Source organism: Gopherus flavomarginatus, chromosome 3 (genome assembly GCF_025201925.1).
Source record: "Gopherus flavomarginatus isolate rGopFla2 chromosome 3, rGopFla2.mat.asm, whole genome shotgun sequence".
NCBI classification, from domain to species: domain Eukaryota; kingdom Metazoa; phylum Chordata; order Testudines; family Testudinidae; genus Gopherus; species Gopherus flavomarginatus.
The window spans coordinates 272,618,855-272,639,856 of NC_066619.1; the positions used below are offsets into that span (position 1 = coordinate 272,618,855).

At 41.9% G+C, this 21,002-nt stretch overlaps 1 protein-coding gene across 3 annotated transcripts in view; it reads left to right on the plus strand.

Annotated features, from left to right (window-relative positions):
• KDM3A (lysine demethylase 3A) overlaps positions 1–20,772 on the plus strand; it is a 51,076-nt gene extending 30,304 nt beyond the window's left edge. For 2 of the 3 annotated variants that reach the window (XM_050947353.1, XM_050947354.1), the window contains exons 13-26: positions 2,435–2,587; positions 2,774–2,869; positions 3,276–3,403; positions 6,021–6,204; positions 7,018–7,187; positions 8,002–8,238; positions 9,568–9,739; positions 12,019–12,109; positions 12,777–12,907; positions 14,007–14,126; positions 14,217–14,356; positions 17,961–18,137; positions 18,222–18,356; positions 20,070–20,772. In XM_050947353.1, coding sequence (XP_050803310.1) covers positions 2,435–2,587; positions 2,774–2,869; positions 3,276–3,403; positions 6,021–6,204; positions 7,018–7,187; positions 8,002–8,238; positions 9,568–9,739; positions 12,019–12,109; positions 12,777–12,907; positions 14,007–14,126; positions 14,217–14,356; positions 17,961–18,137; positions 18,222–18,356; positions 20,070–20,165 — 2,030 coding nt within the window. In that variant the 3' untranslated portion in view covers positions 20,166–20,772. Of the gene's footprint in view, positions 1–2,434; positions 2,588–2,773; positions 2,870–3,275; positions 3,404–6,020; positions 6,205–7,017; positions 7,188–8,001; positions 8,239–9,567; positions 9,740–12,018; positions 12,110–12,776; positions 12,908–14,006; positions 14,127–14,216; positions 14,357–17,466; positions 17,531–17,960; positions 18,138–18,221; positions 18,357–20,069 lie in introns of those variants that run through there. The other variant, XM_050947355.1, reaches the window with a different exon arrangement.
• Positions 20,773–21,002: the final 230 nt, after the last annotated feature.

Below are 21,002 nucleotides of genomic sequence, written 5' to 3' on the forward strand. Positions count from 1 at the left end.
TTAGAATTCTGGGTTGAGAGCCCAGTGGCTGATGGGGCAAAAATCACTGTCGTGCGTGGTTCTGGGTAAATGTCACTCATTCCTTCCTCCGGGAAAGCAACGGCAGACAATCATTTCGCGCCCTTTTTCCCTGGATTGCCCTGGCAGACGCCATAGCATGGCAACCATGGAGCCCGTTCAGCTTTTTTTTTTTTTTTTTTACAGTCACTGAATGTGTACTGGATGCCGCGGACAGAGGCGATACTCCTGCGCTACATAGCAGCATTCATTTGCTTTTGCATGATATCAGAGACGGTTACCAGTCGTTCTGTACAGTCTGCTGCCAGTGTAAATTGGCAATGAGATGACGGTTATCTGTCTTTCTATACTGTCCACTGCCATCATGGGTGCCCCTGGCTGAGATCAGCCGGGGGCACAAAAGCAAAACTGGGAATGACTCCTCGAGTCAATCTCTCCTTTATGGTTTCTAAAAATAGTCAGTCCTGCCTAGTATATGGGGCAAGTGTACTAGAGAACCAATGTATCAGAGAGCACAGCTGCTCCGTGTCAGATCCCGCAGAAATGATGAGCTACATGCTATTCATGGGGGGGTGCCCCTGCAACAACCCCACCCGTTGCTTCCCTTCTCCCCCAACCTTCCTGGGCTACCGTGGCAGTGTCCCCCCCCATTTGTGTCATGAAGTTATAAAGAATGCAGGAATAAGAATGCAGTGACTTGTTAGTGAGGTAAAATGAGGAGGCAGCCTCCAGGTGCTATGACAGTCCAGGCAGGACATTAAGCGGTGCGGAGGAGAGCAGAATCTTTTCTTTACACAGGAAAGGGAGAGGGCTGATGGAACTCATCCCCCAGTTGCTAAGATGACGACGGTTACCAGCCGTTCTGTCCCATCTACTGGGAATGACCAGGAATCATTCCTATTTTTACCCAGGCGCCCCCGGCCGACCTCACCTGAGGCAATCCAGGAGCACTCACGGGCTGATGGTGACGACGGATATCAGTCATATTGTACTGTCTGCCACCAGGGAGGGGAGAGGAGCGGATACTGCTCTTCACTGCTGCAGCATCGCGTCTACCAACAGCATTCAGTAGACATAGGGTGACATTGAAAGAAGTCAAGAAACGTTTTCTTTCCCTTTTCTTTCACGTGGGGGGGGGGAGTAAATTGACGATCTGTTCCCTGAACCACGCTGGACAATGTGTTTGAACCTACAGGCATTGGGAGCTCAGCCAAGAATGCAAATACTTTTCAGAGACTGCTGGGGACTGTGGGATAGCTGGAGTCCTCAGTACCCCCTCCCTCCCTCCATGAGCATCCGTTTGAGTCTCTGGCTTCCCGTTAATGCTTGTCACGCAGCACTGTGCAGCCTGTAGATTTTTTTTTCAAACGCTTTGTCATTTCGTCTTCTGTAACAGAGCTCTGATAGAACAGATTCGTCTCCCCATACAGCGATCGGATCCAGTATCTCCCATACGGTCCATGCTGGAGCTCTTTTTGGATTTGGGACTGCATCGCTACCCGTGCTGATCAGAGCTCCACGCTGGGCAAACAGGAAATGAAAATCAAAATTTTGCGGGGCTTTTCCTGTTTACCTGGCCACTGCATCCGAGTTCGGATTGCTGTTCAGAGCGGTCACAGTGGTGCATTGTGGGATACCGCCCGGAGGCCAATACCGTCGATTTGCGGCCACACTAACCCTAATCCGATATGGTAATACCGATTTTAGCGCTGCTACTCTCGGGGAGGAGTACAGAAACCGATTTAAAGAGCCCTTTATATCGATATAAAGGGCCTCGTAGTGTGGACGGGTACAGCATTAAATCGGTTTAACGCTGCTAAAATTGGTTTAAATGCGTAGTGTAGACCAGGCCTGACAGCTAGAAAAAACTATTCTTATTTTATCTTAAGCACACTTTTAAATAGAAACCATGAAAAGACAACAGATATGGAACCCTATGACATTTTATACTGTTACTCCTCAGTGTAGAATTGTGGTTTAAGCAATGTCTTTTTCCTGTAGCTATAATTGTATAACCAGATGTGCAGCATGATTTAAAGGAACAGCTGCATTGTTTCTCTTTATATGCGTATATTTGCACATGTGAGCAAGGCAAGGTGGTAGTATCCATATTTACTCCTTATTGTGCACCTTTGACAGCCTTGTTTGTCCTCTGTCCACTAACCAGTCTTCTCAGGATATTGTGGTACATTCAAAACCTTGAATAGATTCAAACTTGCCTCTGAAGTTTCCTCATCCTCCTCCAAACATGTAATTCTTCCTCTAAATTCTCCCTGAAATGGGGCAAGATTAATTTTTGAGCCATTGGGGGATATTTCATACCTGAAGCAATTAATTATTTTTAAAGTACATTAATTGAAACTCATAGGGCTGCAAGTTAACTCTTTAACTTTGACTTGTCTGTCAATTACCACAGGACAAGTAGCCTGGAAACGTGCAGTTCGAGGAGTTCGAGAAATGTGTGATGTGTGTGACACCACGATATTCAATCTTCACTGGGTTTGCCCCAAGTGTGGCTTTGGAGTGTGTGTAGATTGTTACAGGATGAAAAAGAAAAGCATACATGAAGGTGAGAATGTGTAGTGTCCCACTTTCTTAAAAATGTCTTAAATTGTTGAACTATTATGTTAATGAATGGATAGGCTTATTGTAAAGCTCTTTTTATAAACATGTATTTTGAAATTATTGAAAGACAAAAAAGTAGCTATTCAGAGACTGAATACATTAATTAGTCATTTAAAATGATTGTTTGCAGATGTTGCAGCTGATACTTTCTCCTGGCTTAAATGTGTGAAGGGTCAGTTACATGAACCGGAGAACTTAATGCCTACACAGATAATTCCTGGAAAAGGTATTCTAATAATTAGTGTGGAAATACATGCATACAGTACCAAGTATTCTGTTGTTCACTCATATAGGGCCTGATCCAATGCTTGTTGAATGAAAAAGATTCCACTGACTTCAGTAGGCATTGGATCTAATCCAGAATGCTTCCCCATGAACTAGGATAAAATAAAATGATTTGAGTAATAAAATTGTTCAGCCAGTTTACCAAGAAGGAGTGTTTAAAGACTAACTCTGCATTTTGTTTTGCTGGTGTTACTTTCTGTACTTAATATTAAATACTTCACACAAAATAAAACGTGAGTTAAACTGATGTATCACCGTCTTTTAGCTATGTAGTGTACTCACATTGAATCTTGATAGTCTGTAGGTTTCATTTTGATATGAGCTCATTACTGATTCTTCTCATTTAGCTCTCTATGATGTTGGTGACACTGTTCACTCCGTAAGAGCAAAATGGGGAATAAAGGCAAACTGTCCTTGTGCGAATAAGCAGTTAAAGGCCCTATCAAAACCAAATCTGAAGGAGGATCCAAAACAGGTATTGCCACTCTCACACACTATATATACACTTATTTTGAGAAACAATTGAGTCTTTCAAAAGTGCTCAATGTTGGCCTGACTCTGCTCCCATTAAAGTCTCACTGATAACTGATTTCAACACTAACCACTTCTGAAATCCCATCCTATGGGATCTATGCAATATTAATGTGTGTGTGCATATTTACTGGTTCAACTTTCTTAAATATACTAGCTAAATGCTTAGGTGTCTGTTTATAGGGACCCAGTTTTTTAAATAGGTGTCCAATTCTTGAAAAGCACTGAGCACTCTGTGGCTCTCATCGACTGACAGCTAAAGGAAAAGGAGGATTGTACTGAAGAAAAGAGATTTTCAAGACCCTTCTAGACTGGAAGGGTGAGGGAATGTGATGGGGTGCAGAAACAGAAGAGAGGAAATTCTTTGCCTCTTGGAGACTTAATGACAAAATAATGCAACAGAGTAGGTTTAAATCTAGAGAAAATAAGCAGTTCAGAAGAAGTTCGGAGTTCTTAAAAATACTAAATCTGTTTAAATTCCTGGAAGATATGAAAATGTTTCTTCAAGGATTCTCGTATGCCTTATGAAACTCCAGTAATGGAGTATCTAACAAGAAGTTTAGACTAACTAGATAACTAAGTCTTAATGGCTATGATATGAGAGAGCTTTCCTATAATTAAAATTTAGCTTCTGTTTATGAAAACGTAACCATCTTATTGTAAACAAAATCCACAAAGCTAGAGTCCCTTTTTAATTACATTATAGAATTTTTTAGTACTCTATTGGTAAGTTTTAACAAACACTTACAGGTACTTGGGATAAATGAAATGCTTCCTTTTTGGCAGTGCCCTTCTGAAAGCTGAGTAGTTTCCATACTACATATGAAATATTTAAATTTGTCATGTTTTTATTGCTAATTGGACTTGTGAAACAATTTCCACTGTAACGTATTGGCAGGGTTGATAACATTAGTCTTCTCCATCCCACCCCACCTCCCCCCCAAAAAAAAAAATTACCAAAGGCAGCTCCACAAATGGTATAAATCAGCATAGTTCCGTTGATTTCAGTGGGTTGTCTGGCCTTTGTTTTTGAGGATGTGGTAGGCAGAAGACCATACTTAAATTATGGCTTCTGCAAGCAAGTATTAAAATAGGTCAGACTTCATTTTTAAACTTAAAAGCAGTGTGAACTTCAAAAAATTATTTTAGCCTTAATACTCTAGGGAAGTGTATTTGTTTTCTGTCTGGCCGGATAAGGTGATGTCCAAATATTGGCAGACCAAAGGGCTCCTCGGGTGTTTGCACACTAGTGAAAGCATGTCAGTTATTGATATGCTTTATGTTGCATAAGCAAATAATTAAGTGCCTGATTAAAAGTGTACCACTGTATGTCAAAGTGTATCAATAGACTAGTTTCCGTGTGTTAAAATGTAAATGAAAAGTTTCTAGAATAAATGTAGGTGAAATCCATTTATCTGTATGGCTTGAGGGACATCTGATAACTAGGTAGTCAGAAAAAGGAAATTATATTTTTAGCTGTAGTTTCACAGTGAAACCTTTTAGTCACTAATCTTAGTGATACTCTGTTGGGAGTGAAAGTTTTGCACCCAGCTGAAGTGGAAATGTTTGATATTCAGTTAGCCGAAAATCCTCCTCTGAATGAGCATTGGGTCCTCCGTGCTTACTTGAGTATTCAGGATTTTGGGCCCTGAGGATGGAGGAGTAACTGCATGAGAGGGGAGCCTCCCTTGTACAGTTTGAGCAAGGGGCAGTGTGGGAGGCCCAGGGAAGCAATGGGTGACTCCCTCCAGAGCCTTTGCTGTCTTTTCCCCCCTCCCGCCTGTGTCCAGCTCGTGCTCCCCTCTGGAAGCTGTGCTGTAAGGAAGGCCCTACTATTTAGCTCAGGGTCCACCCTGGGCTTCTATTCACTCCAGCCCTGTGTTCCCCTGCCCAGTTCTGGCTGCAGCATCAATGTGCTGACCTGCCTCTGAGCCCCTCTTGCCCAGGCCTAGCACCTATGGGGTCAAAGGATATTTGGCAGCTGTGAAGGGAAAGTGGTTGCCTGTCAGGAGAGTATAGGTGCTGAAGCTGCAGGTGAGGACTTTCCATTTGGTCCACTTGGCATCTATTCCTTCCTGCTCCCCACTAGGGGTCCTGTTGTAAAGGCATTCTCCTCCTGCCCCAGCCCCATCCAGTTCACCCAAGCTTCTGGTGTCTTTGGCCCTAGTGCTCTCTGCCAGGCAGGCCCTTTTCCTCCCCGGCAGCAGAGGATCCTCCAAGCTGGCAGGTGCTGGCCTGACGTGCATATGCTCAGAGGTGGAACAACAGGCATTTACAGGGGAGCACGTGGGCTGGAGCTGCTGGGAGCCCAGGGTGGCATTGGAGCAGAGGAGTGGGCTATCCTTAAAGCAGAGCCCCTAGTGGGGAACAGGGCAAAACTGCTGATGTCTGGTAGGCAGGCCGGTTGAAAACTGCTCTAAGGTGTCAATAACAGATGCAAATAAAATATGTTAAGTAATGGGCTAGGTTGCTATCTCTGTTCCTCCATAGACTTCCTCTGTGACTTTGGGCAAGCCACTTAGGTATCTTTGGTTTTTATAAGTCTTCAACTTGTCTTGCAGAGTTTAATCCCCGGAGAGAAATCCACACTTCAGCATAATTTTGTCCTAAACCCATTAGCCACTAGCTGTGATTCTCCTGTAAAACCAACACTTGGAAGTAAACCAGTCTCTTCAGTAAATACTTCTCCTTCCTTAAGTTGGCTGGCTAACCTAACCAGTGGAAACTTAAATAAAGAAAATAAAGGTAAATGTCATATATGAAAAACAACCTTTAACTGCTACTATCTAATTAAAAATGTATAATATCAGAGACATCTGTGGAATGGGGTGGGGATTATGGTGGCTGGCTACTGGTATAAGAGTTTAATAAACCAGGTAAAAAGACTTTTGTGTATTTATGGTAAAAATTTTAAAATGTCTAACCACCTAAGTCGTTTTTGAAAATGGAAACTAAGTTCCTCAGTCATTTAGGCATTTTTGAAAACTTCACCCGTGGCACTGGATTTTTCAAAACTGCCTAAGCACACTAGGTACCTAACTTGCTTATATACTGGTGAAAATCCTCTCGCTAGACTGTAGTACTCTGTATCAATACAGTGGAAGGAAGTAATGAAGACTTCTGAGGAATAAGTAAAAATGTGTCACTTCAAATATGGTGCCAGTTCGGGGAAGAGAACAGATCCCCCACAAAAGGAGCCTAATGTCTTAAAGTATTAGAACCTGTGCAAGTCTGAAGAGTCTAATGATCTTGTTAGATTGGCAATAGGCAAAATATTTGTTAATATTGGACTTGTTTACATTTCATCCACAGAGTTTTGTCTATATCTGTGTTCTTAAATTTTAAAACTACATAAGGGGGAAAATATCACCTCCAAAAGGAATAGTATTTTTTTTAATGAATATAGTTGAAATGTGTGACTCAAAGGTGGCTTTAAATGGAATATGTTGGCCATCTTCACAAGTTATTTTTTTTTAATTTACATAAAACTGCTTCAAACTCCAGAATACACCTACATTGGTTCAGTTTATCAGTGGAGTGTTTTCCTGTCCATTTCAGATAAACTTCTCACGTCCACTTTAAAGAATGAAAACAAACCTCTTCAGACTTTCCCCACTTTCACTAAAGCCCCTACATCCCTGCAGACATTCAACAGTGCAATATTAACACCTGTGAGCAACAACAACACAGGTTTCTTGAGGAATCTGCTGAACTCTTCTGGAGGAAAGGTATATGAGAATTTTTGCAGTGCTATTTCTTACTGTGGTTTTAAAGCCAAACTCTTCTGGAAATGTATAGTGAATAGGAACCATTTCACCAGGCATGTGCCAAATTAAATACACAAATATATTTTGTTGAGGAAGGCAGTTTCATTGTCTGGATTCCGTCAGAGGCATGGAGGTGCCTAGTTATAGCCTACATGCAGTAGTACCACAATGGCATAAGCTTGGCAGCTACCCTTACTCTGTCTGCTGCAGTCAGAGCATCCAGCAGATTTACTTCCCTGGTAGCCTCCGGGAGTGCTCCTAAATGACCCCCAGCTAGAGTTTAAAGCTGCTGCTTCATCAAGTGGATTTTTTTTTTCCCAGATGCATGAAGTGCAAATTAATTCACTCCTGGGGGGACAGGGTGAAGTAAACTCAGTGTGTAACTAATTTTGAAATAGTGGGGGAAATATTTAACCTGGGCTTCAGAAATGCAATCTCACTGATTTCAGATCACTAACTTTAAAAATAATCCTAACTAGGAGCCATGCTCCATCTTCTTCAGCGGGTTTGCACAAGTTATAAATAACAGCAAGTCTTTCTACAGTATTTTAGTATAAAGCTATGTCACTTAATTAAGCATAAACTATAAGGAGATTATTATCCCTACATAATATAAACATGGGCTGAAGTGAAAAGGAAGCAGTTGGTGGCAAAAATATGTAATAGGAGTGTTGCATAACTTATTAAAACCTCTGCTGAACAAATGGCATCTTGACATATGACTGTAACAAAAGCCTATATTAACATCCACTTTCTCTTCTCTCTCCAAATTCAGACAGAAAGTGGGCTCAAGAGCACTCCCAAAATCCTTGATGACATTTTTGCATCATTGGTGCAAAGTAGAACTCTCTCAGATTTGCCTAAGAAACCTCAAGGATTAACTATAAAGCCTACCATATTGGGCTTTGATACACCTCACTATTGGTTATGTGATAACCGCTTGCTGTGTCTTCAGGATCCCAACAATGCGAGTAACTGGAATGTCTTTAGGGAATGCTGGAAGCAGGGACAGGTATTTTCCTCAAGATGTTTTTTGTTTCCTGCACACTGACATTCTCCTTAATGGGCTAATACAGACTATGTAGATTTTTATAATGGCCCTTATAGCTGTGGTATCTGAGCACTAGTCAACAGAAAGGATCTTCTAAATATAGATTAGATGTTCTCTAGTGGCAGAGCATACAGCTGGACATTCAGCCTTGGTTCTGAGATTGATTTATAATTTCCAGTTAGTAATGCAAGGTATGGCATGCTACTGTGCCAGAGAGCCACCATGGATTATTATCTAATTATTAAAGCAGGGTGGGACTGGACTTCAGACTTCTTTTAGCTTTGCCACTGACAAATGACGTGGTCACAGAATCACTCTGCTTTCATTTCATTGTCTGTTTAGAGGAGAATGATTATCCATAATTGCTTCCCTTACATGAGTGTTGAGTGAGTTCATTAATGCTGAGCTCCTTGCATAGAAGAGGATAAACTGTATAAAGTAGTACTTCTGTGCATTTTAATACCTCTTGCTGGGATATATAGGTGGCTCCTATTGTGACTCTGGCTTTCTTGTACCAGATAGGTGTCCATCACAACTTCTTTGATTTACAGTGACAGGACAGCACAGCAGTTGTCTCTAAAACTATATGTAAACCTCTATTGGGGAGTGGATTATGCACCCTTAATACCCACCATGTCATGTTCATAAGCCGCCTGGGAGTTGACACCCAAAGTCAATTATGAAAAACTGCTCACTTAGCAGTGGTGATCTCTGTCATTCTCTTGTGGCCAGCTTTTATTTATTTTGTCTTCTAACAGAACATACTATTTCCAGTTGAGAGTTAAAATGTGCGAAAGATTTACTACTTCTGTTTTCCAGGCAACTTAATACATTTGAAGTTTTTGTAAGCTTTAGAAACTACAACTTAACTTCTGAAAGTACAGCATATGAATGAATTAGCAGCTTTGTTGCTACTGGTTCCTCCTTCAGGCCCGCCCCACCCCCCAAGAATGGATAAGATTTCAAACTACAAAGCAGCTTTTATTATAAAATGTACAGACTATGTAAGTCTAGCATGGCAACCTAAATAATGGAAAGGCATTGTAAATTCTACTAAGTGTATCTTCATGAGATCCCCGTATCCTCAGCAACACTATAAATAAGATGTTATAGAAAAGGTATAGTTATTTTAAAAAATATTTTCAATTTTTTCTTGCTAAATTTGGTATAATCTCTGACGTTGCCATTATAATTCCTGTATGATGAGGTCCTGCAGAAATGCTTATTAAATCTTAAAATATTCTGTGTTTTAAAGAGGCTTTAATTTTCTCTAATTCATATGTCTTTTAGCCTGTGATGGTGTCTGGAGTGCATCACAAACTAAATGCAGAGCTTTGGAAACCTGAATCCTTCAGGAAGGAGTTCGGCCAACAGGAAGTAGATCTGGTTAATTGCAGAACCAATGAAATTATCACAGGAGCTACAGTAGGAGACTTCTGGGATGGATTTGAAGATATTCCAAGTATGCAATGTGAAGTCACTTCTATTCTGTTTTGGCTAATGGATACTAACAAATATGGCAAACAGAAGAAAATATCCTGCTTTCCATTCTTATTGCTTGCTTTACTACAGAATGGCAGACTTTTTTATCTGTGACATCTCTGTAATGGGAATATGCTGTTCTCTCTGGCTTGAAAAAGTCTGGGAAACCCAACAGTTCCAAGTTTGAGTTTTGGCAAATGTTTCATCTCCCCCATGCCCCAGTGCAGGATGCAAGTCAGTGCTCTTTACAGGTGCACCTTGTGAAATGCACTGACATTGTTCCTAGTCCTCTGTACTAAGAAGATGTTTCCTCAAAATCTCCTTTTGAGGGCTCTTTCTTCAGCATCTTTTTTCCGACTCTCTCTGGTAGAGTGTGTCTCTCTTTGGGGAAACACTTCAAAGAAGTTTGAGTACTCCCCATAGCCTAACATACATCCTTCAACTGCTTTACCAGTTGAGTAGAATCTGGATGATAAAATTTTAAATGTTGATGCTAACAGGATGGTTGAATTGGCTTTTTGAACCCCCTAGAGAACTCTCTTTATTCCACATGTTGCACTTCTAATGGGAATTACTACTCTGAGAAGTGCAAGACAAGCTTTATATAATGGCTAACTTTTTTAATTTTTCAGTTTCCATAGTGATTAAGTTGTCCTGTGGCCTCATCTTGGATTGATACCAGAAGTAGTATCTTGAATTCCTCATGAATCAGACTATCCTCTCCAGGTGTTCTTCCTAAAACCACCTTCTCACCTGTGGGAAACTAGACTTATACATTAGATGTTAGAAGGATTCAGGGATCTTCTACTTTTGCTGTTTGAATAGGACTAAAGCAATCTACACTTTTAGTAGCCCTTATTCAGTGTAAAGGGAATGCATTGCCTCTCAGTATATCTAAAGTGCATTGGGCTAGACATTGTTAAACACTGATTAGTTTGCCCTACTACAAGGGTGGACAAACTTTTTGGCCCAAGGACCACATCTGAGTATAGAAATTTTATGGTGGGCCATCAGTTTTGTGAGCATTCAGGTTGAGGTGCAGGAGGGGGTGAGGGCTCTAGCTGGGGGGTGTGGGCTCCAGGGTGGGGCCAGAAATGAGTCAGGGTGCAGATGGGGGCTCTGGGCTGGAGCTGCAGGGGGGGGAGGGCTCTGAGTGGGAGTGCAGGCTGTGTGATGGGGCTGGAATGAGGGGTTTGGGGTGTAGGAAGGCACTCTGGGCTGGGACCGAAGGATTCAGAGGGTTGGAGGGGGCTCTAGGCTGGGATAAGGGGTTGAGGCATGGAGGGGGGTGAGGGCTCTTGCTGGGGGTGCAGGTTCTTGGGTGGGGCTGGGGATGAGGGGTTTAGGGTGTAAGAGGATGCTTGGGCTGGGACTGAAGGGTTCAGAGGGTGGGAGGCGGATCAGGACTGGGGTATGGGGTTGGGGCACAGGGGGGAGCAGGGGTGCAGACTCCGGGCAATGCTTACCTCAAGCAGCTCCCAGAAGCAGCGGCACATGTCCCTCCTCTCTTCCCCTTCCCCCCCCCCCCACGCAGAGGCATGACCAGATGGCTTTGGTTCATGCTGCCCCATCCACAGGCGCTGCCCCATCCACAGGCACTGCCCCTGCAGCTCCTATTGACTGCCATTCTTGGCCAATGGGAGCTGCAGAGGTGGCACTTGGGGTGGGAGCAGCATGCAGAGCGGAGCCTCCTGGTGTGGAGGAGGGGAAATGCTGCAGTTTCCGGGAGCCGCATGAACTGGCCCCCGATGCTGCTCCCCAGCTGGAGTGCCGGAGCGGGGCAAGCCCCAGACCCTGCTCCTGAGCAGAAGCTCAAAGACCAGATTAAAATGGCTGGTGGGCTGGATATTTTTCTGTGGTACTTGGGGGAAGAAACTTAAGCAATGGGAGCTGGACAGTACATTTCTAACCTCTGTTCAAAGTGTCTGATACTGAGAGAGGTTGCTGAGAGGTCACAATAGCCACTGATTTCCTGAAGATTTCTGAATTTAAACTGCAGCAGGGATTGGATGGATAGGGAGGACACACCCAGTTTCTGGAAGAACCAGTTGCTGTTGTAAGAAACTGCTTTTTCTGGGACACAAGTCAAGGAATTTTCCAGATTACATTGTTCTAGGAAAAAACAGGGCCCTAGTTTTGCATAAATGTTTGTGGCTACAGTGTGCTTGTAATGTGTGAGACCGGACACCTTTGGACAGGTTTTCTATTATAGAAAGTACAAGTTATAAGTAACTGATACCTGTGAACCGTTAATCATAGGCCGTCTTAAAACAGAAGGAGGAGAGCCAATGGTGTTGAAGCTGAAGGACTGGCCTCCAGGAGAAGACTTTCGAGACATGATGCCATCTCGGTATGAACTTGTGAAAAAACTATTCCTTGCATGGTTGATACACCAAAGAGATCACAGAAATCACAAATGCTATTGAACTCTGAAACACCTGATTCAGCTCTGAGCAGTGACTGTCGTGTATGCATAATCGACATCTGTTTCTGTGAGATCCTTGGTATGGTTGGGTGTTTGAGAAATAAGTTTTGCTATAGATGCTCATGACAATACAATAGGTTGCATTTACATCTAAATAAATTAATCCTTTGCTGCTGATGATTGTTAAAGTTTAGACTTCAAAAAAGGAAAAAAATCCGTAACACTTCTCTTGGTTTTTAGGTCCTGTCAAAGTGTACTTTTTTGCCAAGTTTAAGCTCTGGGCCAAATTTCATCCATGCCTTGCCTAACTTGCATACTGTACTTAGTGACAATAGAGATAATTGGCCAATTAGTTGATGTTAGGGGCTTCATTGTTCAAAATATTAGTAGTTATACTAACGTACATCTTAAACTTCACATATCTATGTTCCTATGTCTTCTCTAGCTGTTCTCCTGTTTTCCCATTAGAAAGATGATGAAAGAATTATGCCCCTTGGCTGAGAGAGAAAATAATGTTGGTTATAGTAATTTTAATAAATCTTTCAAATATTTTATACTGTTGCCTAATATTAATGGAGTTGTATTACCGTAGGTTTGATGACCTGATGAATAACATTCCACTGCCAGAGTACACTAGAAGAGATGGTAAACTCAACCTTGCCTCCAGACTTCCGAACTATTTTGTTCGACCAGATTTAGGTCCTAAAATGTACAATGCATATGGTAAGTAATCCTGTTAATTTTGTAGCTCATACTTTCCATATATTCCAGTAAATGTTAACTTCAGAATTAAGTGCAGACCTGTAATCACAGACCATCAGATTAGTTGTTCTGTCAATCCAAATGAGGTGTTTGATCTTGGTTCCCTTTTGTAAGAACTAGCATTGCTCAGACAAGTTACTGTCAACATCATCAGTTGAGCTCTTTCTATTTATGTAGTCAGTTTTGTCCTTAGTTCTCAAGCACCTCTGTGCATTCATTCCACTGTCCTTTTAATGACATATCTGATGTTCTTTGTTACTTTATTGCAGCTCTCCATGGATATTTGCTTGTTCTACTTGTGCCCACTACTTCTGCCCAATCTTTTGGGAGCTCCTTTTCCTCTGAGCCATAGCCTCCCTTTTTAATCTCTCTCTCAGCCCTTTTTTCCTTGACATGTGTTAAAACAGCTCTCAGACATGGTTCTTTCAGAGCCATGCTTGACAAATTTTTCATTATGGGAGTTGCTAGTATAGCCACCATACTTAATGGGAACGGGATTGTTTCTAAGACTCATACTGGCCTACATGGCTATAGAAACCCTATACTAGTAAGTCTTGAGCATGGCTTCTGTACATTTTCGCCATGTTTTAATAAATAAATAAATAAATAAAAGAGATAATCCTATCTCCTAGAACTGGAAGGAACCTTGAAAGGTCATTGAGTCCAGCCCCGTGCCTTCACTAGCAGAACCAATTTTTGCCCCAGATCCCTAAGTGGCCCCCTCAAGGATTGAACTCACAACCCTGGGTTCAGCAGGCCAACACTCAAACCACTGAGTTATCCCTCCCCCCTCATGTTAGGCATGAAGGCAACAGTTACAGTGTGTTCGGCTATAAGCCTATTTTGAAATTGTATATTTTTTATGGTTACAAGTCAATAGAGAGGCCAGTCTGGAATTCTGACTCTCTGGAGGGGAAAAGGAAAAACAAAAAAACTTTGATACTGTAATCGTGTTAACAAACATTGTAAACATTACTTTACTTTTCAAATAAAACTGCTTCTTATAGTGCATATCTTGTTATTGACCTACAAATATTTTGCATATATTTAAATTTTCCAGGTTTAATTACACCAGAAGATAGGAAGTATGGCACAACAAACCTCCATTTAGATGTGTCTGATGCAGCTAATGTTATGGTTTATGTGGGCATACCAAAAGGGCAGGTCAATCAAGAAGAAGGTAAAACATTTGCTCATTGAGATCATCCCTGTGTAATCAGAGGTAAAGCCCTTCAGTGTAATTATGCGTTCACTCTTTGTTTTGCAACAGAAGTGCTTAAAACTATACAAGATGGCGATTCCGATGAGTTGACAATTAAGCGTTTTATAGAAAGTCAAGAGAAACCTGGTGCTCTATGGCACATTTATGCTGCTAAAGATACAGAGAAGATCCGTGAATTCCTTAAAAAGGTAGGTTAATGTTATGCTTAGAAACAAACTTACACATGGGGGAACAGAAATTTGATGATAAAGTGCTTTTCAATCTAACAAAACTCTAACAAGATCCAATGGCTGGAAGTGGAAGCCAGACAAAACTAAGGTTAAAAAGAAATGCAAATTTTAATTGAGAGTAACTAATAGAACTGGGCAAAGAACTCCCTTTCATGGAGAATTTTGATATTTTGAAAGTGAATTTTTGGTTTAGTTTTAATTTGGAACACAAAACAAACACTTGGAAATTTTCTGCAAGAGGGAATGCAGCCTTGGCTCTGAGGCAGCCAACCTGCTGGGAGCCTTGGTGTCTCCAACTCTAAGGCAGTCTGTGGCAGGTTGCCAAGGAGCAGGAATGTCAGCAGGTTCTGTAGAACTTCATAATCAAACTTTTTTTTTTTCCTCAGCAAAATAGCAGGATTTTGTTAGTCTAGTAATTGGAACAATTTAACTGAGGGTTGTAGTGGATTATTGATTACTGAGAATTTTAAAATCAAGATTTAAAATACCAAAGAGATGCTGTAGTTCAACTACAGCTGAATCAGTAACTGATTGAGGGAAGTCCTAATAGTTATGCTCAAGGTTAAACTAGATCACAATTTTCGTTTTTGGCCTTAATCTGACTTTCATTTCATGTGGCATGTGCTGCAGGGGCTCTTGCACCAAGAATGGCCAGATTGTGTGATGAGTTAGAAGAATCTGGTGGTAGATGAGCAGTGAGGGAAGAGGAGAGAGTAGAAACTAGCCCAGGAGGTAGGATAAAGGAAATCTGAGTGTCTTTTTTGTGTTTTTTATACCATGTTTTCAGTGGATCCTGAATTTATGGCACTGTGTGAGGATGGAGATATTATCTTAAACTGACACTTTAGGCAAGAGTTTCAGTAGCCAGGCTCCACCCTCCTGACTACTACAGTGTAGCTTGAATACATTATAACCTTTAAGCATCTTAAAAACTGGTCAGCTTTTAAGTCTGTCATTAGCTGATGTGTAAAGAATTAAAACTGGAGAGAGGGGCGTTTGTAGTTGTCAGTCCCAGACCCTGCTAGAACAACAGATGCAAAACCTGCACACTCATCCACTGCTACAATGGTCCACACCCTCCCACAACACACCTTTCAAGGTCCATGGGTACTGCACGTGCCTATCCCAGCTCAGGGCGTACCTCATCCAGTGAACTAAGTGTCCTAATAGCAGCTATGTGGGTGAAACCAGACAGTCACTATGCTCTTGAATGAACATCCACAGGAAAACAATAAAACAGAAAAACACCCTATCACCTGTGGGTGAACACTTCACCCCCCCACACACACACATCTCCAAAGTGATCACTATATCTGACTTATCAGTCCTCGTCCTCAAAGGAAACCCACACAACACTTGCAAAAGACAAGCTGGGGAGCTTAGATTCATAACTTTGCTAAACACTAAAAATCATTGACTGAATACACACTGGATTTATGGCTTATTACAACAATCTATAACCCACTAACAACCTCCCTCTTTTCTGTTCTGCCTTGTATTAAGCTTCAACACTGAATGAGGCCAGGTCTACACTATGCACTTATTTCGGCATAACTATGTTGCTCAAGGGTGTGAAAAATCCACATCCCTGAGCAATGTACTTATACTGACCTTAACCTCCCAATTTTGAGAGATCTTTGTTGGCAGGAGAGTTTATCCCGCCGACAAGCTACCTCCTCCTCTGCCTTATGAAAGGAGACTCAAAGAGCTTGGCTTGTTTAGCCTGGCCAAAAGAAGGCTGAGGGGGGATATGCTCGCTCTATATAAATATATCAAGGGGGTTAACGTTAGGGAGGGGGAGGAATTATTTAAGTTTAGTACTAATGTAGACACGAGGACGAATGGGTATAAACTGGATATTAGGAAGTTTAGACTTGAAATTAGACGAAGGTTTCTGACCATTAGGGGAGTGAAGTTCTGGAATAGCCTTCCGAGGGAAGTAGTAGGGGCAAAAGACTTTCCTGGCTTTAAGACAAAGCTTGATAAGTATATGGAGGGGATGTTATGATAGGATCGTTAATTTGGGCAATTGATCTTGAATTACCACCAGACAGGTCTGCTCAATGGTCTGTGGGGAGATGTTGGATGCGATGGGTACTGAGTTGCTGCAGAGAATTCCTTCTTGGGTGCTAGCTGGTGACTCTTGCCCACATGCTCAGGGTTTAGCTGATCGCCATATTTGGGGTCGGGAAGGAATTTTCCTCCAGGGCGGATTGGCAGGTGCCCTGGAGGTTTTTCGCCTTCCCCTGCAGCGTGGGGCACGGGTCACTTGCTGGTGGTTTCCCTGCAGCTTGAGGTCTTCAAACCATTTTTGAGGATTTCAATAACTCGGTCCTGGGATAGGGGTTGTTATAAAATTGGATGGGTGGGGTTCTGTGGCCTGCCTTGTGCAGGAGGTCAGACTAGATGATCAGATTGGTCCCTTCTGACCTATGAGTCTATGAGTCTATGAGCCGACAAGAGAGCGCTTAGAGCATCTTCACGAGAAGCTGTAGTGGCACAACGGCAAATTTGTAGTGTAGACCTGCTCTGTGTTTCCCATAGCTGAAGAAGAGCATTGTATAAGCTCAAAAGCTTCTCTCACCAACACAAGATGGGTGAGATTAACACTGGAATGGATAATTAAATAATACAGACTGAAGAACTTTGTTTCTGCATGTCAGGACTTTGGGTAGGCCTTGCAAGGTGGCTTAATTAGTGGGCTTAATTCTAGGTGTAGTCCTGTTTGGTAATGGGAATAAAAGTAAACCAGATGGAAAGCATTTAAAAGGGAGGTGGTTGAGTCAGCCAAGTGATTGGAAAGTGCATGTCTTGGGAGGTGAGGGAGAGACCTTGGAAGAGTGAAACTGCCAAATTCTGATGATGGTTCTAGGCTGTTCTCTTGGACAAATAAACTGCTGATAAACCTACACACTGTGTTTATTCATAAGAGATGTGAATGTGGGGATCTCTGACAGTCTTATTAGTAGGGATTAGAGGGCTGGTACAACAGCTAGGTTTAAGGGATGTTAATGGCCAATAAGTACACTGCTTCTGCCTGGGAAGTTAATACTTCAACTTTGTTTCAGATGACCTTACAAAACAGTGCATTGCTCTACCTTAAATATTTGTATGAGAAGACCAAAGAGAAAGGTAGATTACAGGACATAATATCTTACTTTGTAGTACAAAACCTCTAATCCCATTGTTGTACTGGCTCCCTCTGTGACCTTGTGCAAGTCACTTGAAGGACGCAGAGGGGCTGTCTGTAAATGAGATACTTGTCCTTGTCACAGAATCGTAGTGAAGATCATTAGCAAATGCTTGCAAAGTGCCGTAAGAATACCAGATCTTCTGTATTATTAAATAAACTATGGTGCTAGCCTTCAGAGCGCTTAAAGTACTGGATGATAAAACTTCAATTACAGTACCAGCTATAAACATTAATGAAAATGGAACACAGAAATACACAGGTCAACTACTAAATGGTTTGGCTTTGTCAAACACAACAAGTGCACATTGATACAGTATTTGACATCTTTTTGGATAGTCACTGTCATATTGTGACTGTTTGTTTTTTCAGGTCTCGGAAGAGCAAGGTCAAGAGAACCCTGTCGATCATGATCCAATTCATGATCAGAGTTGGTACTTGGACAGATCTTTGAGAAAACGTCTTCATCAAGAATATGGAGTTCAAGGCTGGGCTATCGTGCAGTTTCTAGGAGATGTAGTTTTCATTCCAGCAGGAGCACCGCATCAGGCAAGAACCAATGATGCTATTATTGCTTGATAATTTCAGACTTCTAGACATGTGACTGATTTATTTTTGTTCTCGCTCTCGCAGGTTCATAACTTATACAGTTGTATTAAAGTAGCAGAAGATTTTGTTTCTCCAGAGCATGTCAAACATTGCTTTTGGCTCACTCAGGAATTCAGATACCTGTCACATACGCATACGAACCATGAAGATAAACTGCAGGTAACTTACCAATTTTTCATGGTTTAGTAGCAACTGTATATCAATGTTGTTGTGTTGAGTTGCACTTAACGCAGGGGTGGGCAAACTATGGCCTGGAGACCGCATCTGGCCCTCCAGACATTTTAATTCAGCCCTCGAGCTCATGCTGGGCAGCGGGGTTGGGGGCTTGCCTCACTCTGCATGGCTCTGGAAGCAGTGTATGTCCCCCACCTGGCTCCGACACATGGGGCCAGCCAGGAAGCTCTGCACACTGTCCCTGCTCCAGGCGCCGCCCCCGCAGCTCCCATTGGCCAGGAACCACAGACAGCAGGAGCTGCAGGGGTAGCGCCTGCATATGGGGCAGCGCGCAGAGCCACCTGGCTGTGCCTCCACATAGGAGCTGGAGGAGGGACATGCCGCTGCTTCTGGGTGCTGCTTGAGGTAAGCCACCCCAAGAGCCTGCACTCCTCGGCCCCAGCCCTCATTCCCCTCCCACCCTCTGAACCCCTCAGTCCCAGCCCAGAGCACCCTCCTGCATTCTCAGCCTGACCCCAGAGCCTGCCCCCTCCCACACCCTGTACTTTTTTCTTTTTTCTCCTAGCCCCACCCCAGAGTCCACACCTCCTTTCGCATCCCAACCCCCAATTTCGTGAGCATTTATGGCCTGCCACATGCCTTGGGCCAAGAAGTTTGCTGACCCCGACTTAGCATGTTAACAGAATGGTTTTAATTTTTTTTTTAAATCAAATTCTGAAAAATAACTCTTCAGAAGTAATTGAATTTTCTGTATAACTTTCAGTAAATCCTTTACTGAGGTGTGTGGTGGTGGTGGTTGTGTCCTTTTTAAAATTTTGCCCTGTTCCTCATTTTTTGGTTTCATGTAGCTAAAGAACTACAGTCTCCCCTAATTCCAGACTTGTCTCTCACCAAACTCACATTTTGTGATATGATCATAAGCCAGTCTTGAACTTTTAAAAATGACAGTAATTTCTCTAGTTTGAAATAACCTAATGGAGTCGCACTGAGATTAGCCAATGGAACTGTCGGGGGAGAGACCTGAGGGTTCTGGAAGAGGGAAATATAGCATTGATAGAATTATTAAACCTGGGACATTTCCACACTCAAGAACTTTAACTTGAAGTAATGGTTGCTAGATTGCACTGCACAGCACAACTCTGAAAATCAGTTATAATTCAACTGCACCTACACTCCTTTCATCAGTTGCCATCTCCGTCTCAGCTGTTCCCCCTCCACCATCCAGAGCCTGTCTACCTCCATCCTCATGCTGAACAAGCACTATGCAGCCTTAACTCTAGCCATACCTACAATACATCATTGGGTTCACATGCGGATTCAGTTCAGTACCATACATAACTAGGTAAGCCAAAATATAGAACAGTCATTAACATGGATCATCCAGTCATTGTTTGATACGTAGGAAAATATCTCAAGTAGCCAGTTATATCTGATGCCATACTTCACTTAATTTCACACACCAAAACATAGCCACATACAGATGTAGAATGGACTTTAATAAAGCTACACCAACCTTCAGTTAATTGTTGAAACTGTGAACATAGTCTTAAACATGGTTGGAGTTCATGGATGCCTCTTATTTTGGAAAAAGTCAAAGCTTTTTCACTGTACAAGAATGTAAATGTAGAATTTTTCTGACTGACTAGATAAGTGCTTTAGCTTTGCCTCTTTAAAGTGGCTAACTTCTTTTCCTTTTAGGTGAAGAATGTCATATACCATGCTGTTAAAGATGCAGTTGGGATATTGAGAGCTAATGAATACAGCCTTAGCAAACCATCAGGTGGAAAGCCTTAACCATGAACTATGAAACTGAAAAATATTGGCAGCCCTGTAAACTACTCCATCAGGACCTCCTGTGGATCCTGAGATTTATTAATGTTACCTCACCTTCCTTTCAGCAGTACCAGAGGATCATGGTACTTTGTTCTATGTATTCGTCTAATGTTTACAAACCTGAGATGTATAGTAGTAATATTAACAGACTCTGATATACTGTGAATGCTCATTTGCAATAGAATTTTGTAAAGAGAAGCTCTCCAAGCTCTACAAAGATACCTCCTGTAGACCTTACTTGGGAAATATGTACACTGGAAATTTCCAAATTATTCATTTGAAAAATATTAAGACATGATGTAAAGCTCATCAGCTTTTGTAATTTGCTTTTGGGGGGAGGGAACAGGAGGAAGTATGAAGTTTTGATTTAATAGCCAACAGTAAGTGTACTGAGAGTGCAGTTCTTATGTTTTTACATTAATACAGAACTAGCATCAAAAATAGTATTAAAACTAGTGTATATTGACAAGGATGGGGATTAACCATCTTCAGTTAAATGAATTTACATTTCTAAATGTAAAATGAAAAGGGCAATTTTTCATTAAAAATTCCCATATTGAAACTTTGATTTCCAGCTTAAACTGGTATTTGCACTTTTCTGTTTTCCGGGTTTTAATGGTGAATATCCTACATATAGCACTTACTTCTGTTTTAAGAGTGTGTTCTGCTTCCAACCTCTAAACTGACTACCCTAATACAATGCTATTAAGTTAAAAACAACAAAGGCATACAAAAGCAAGGTGTTTCAGGGTAGAAACTGCTATCTTGTGCTTAAAGAAAAGGTCTGAACTAAAAGCC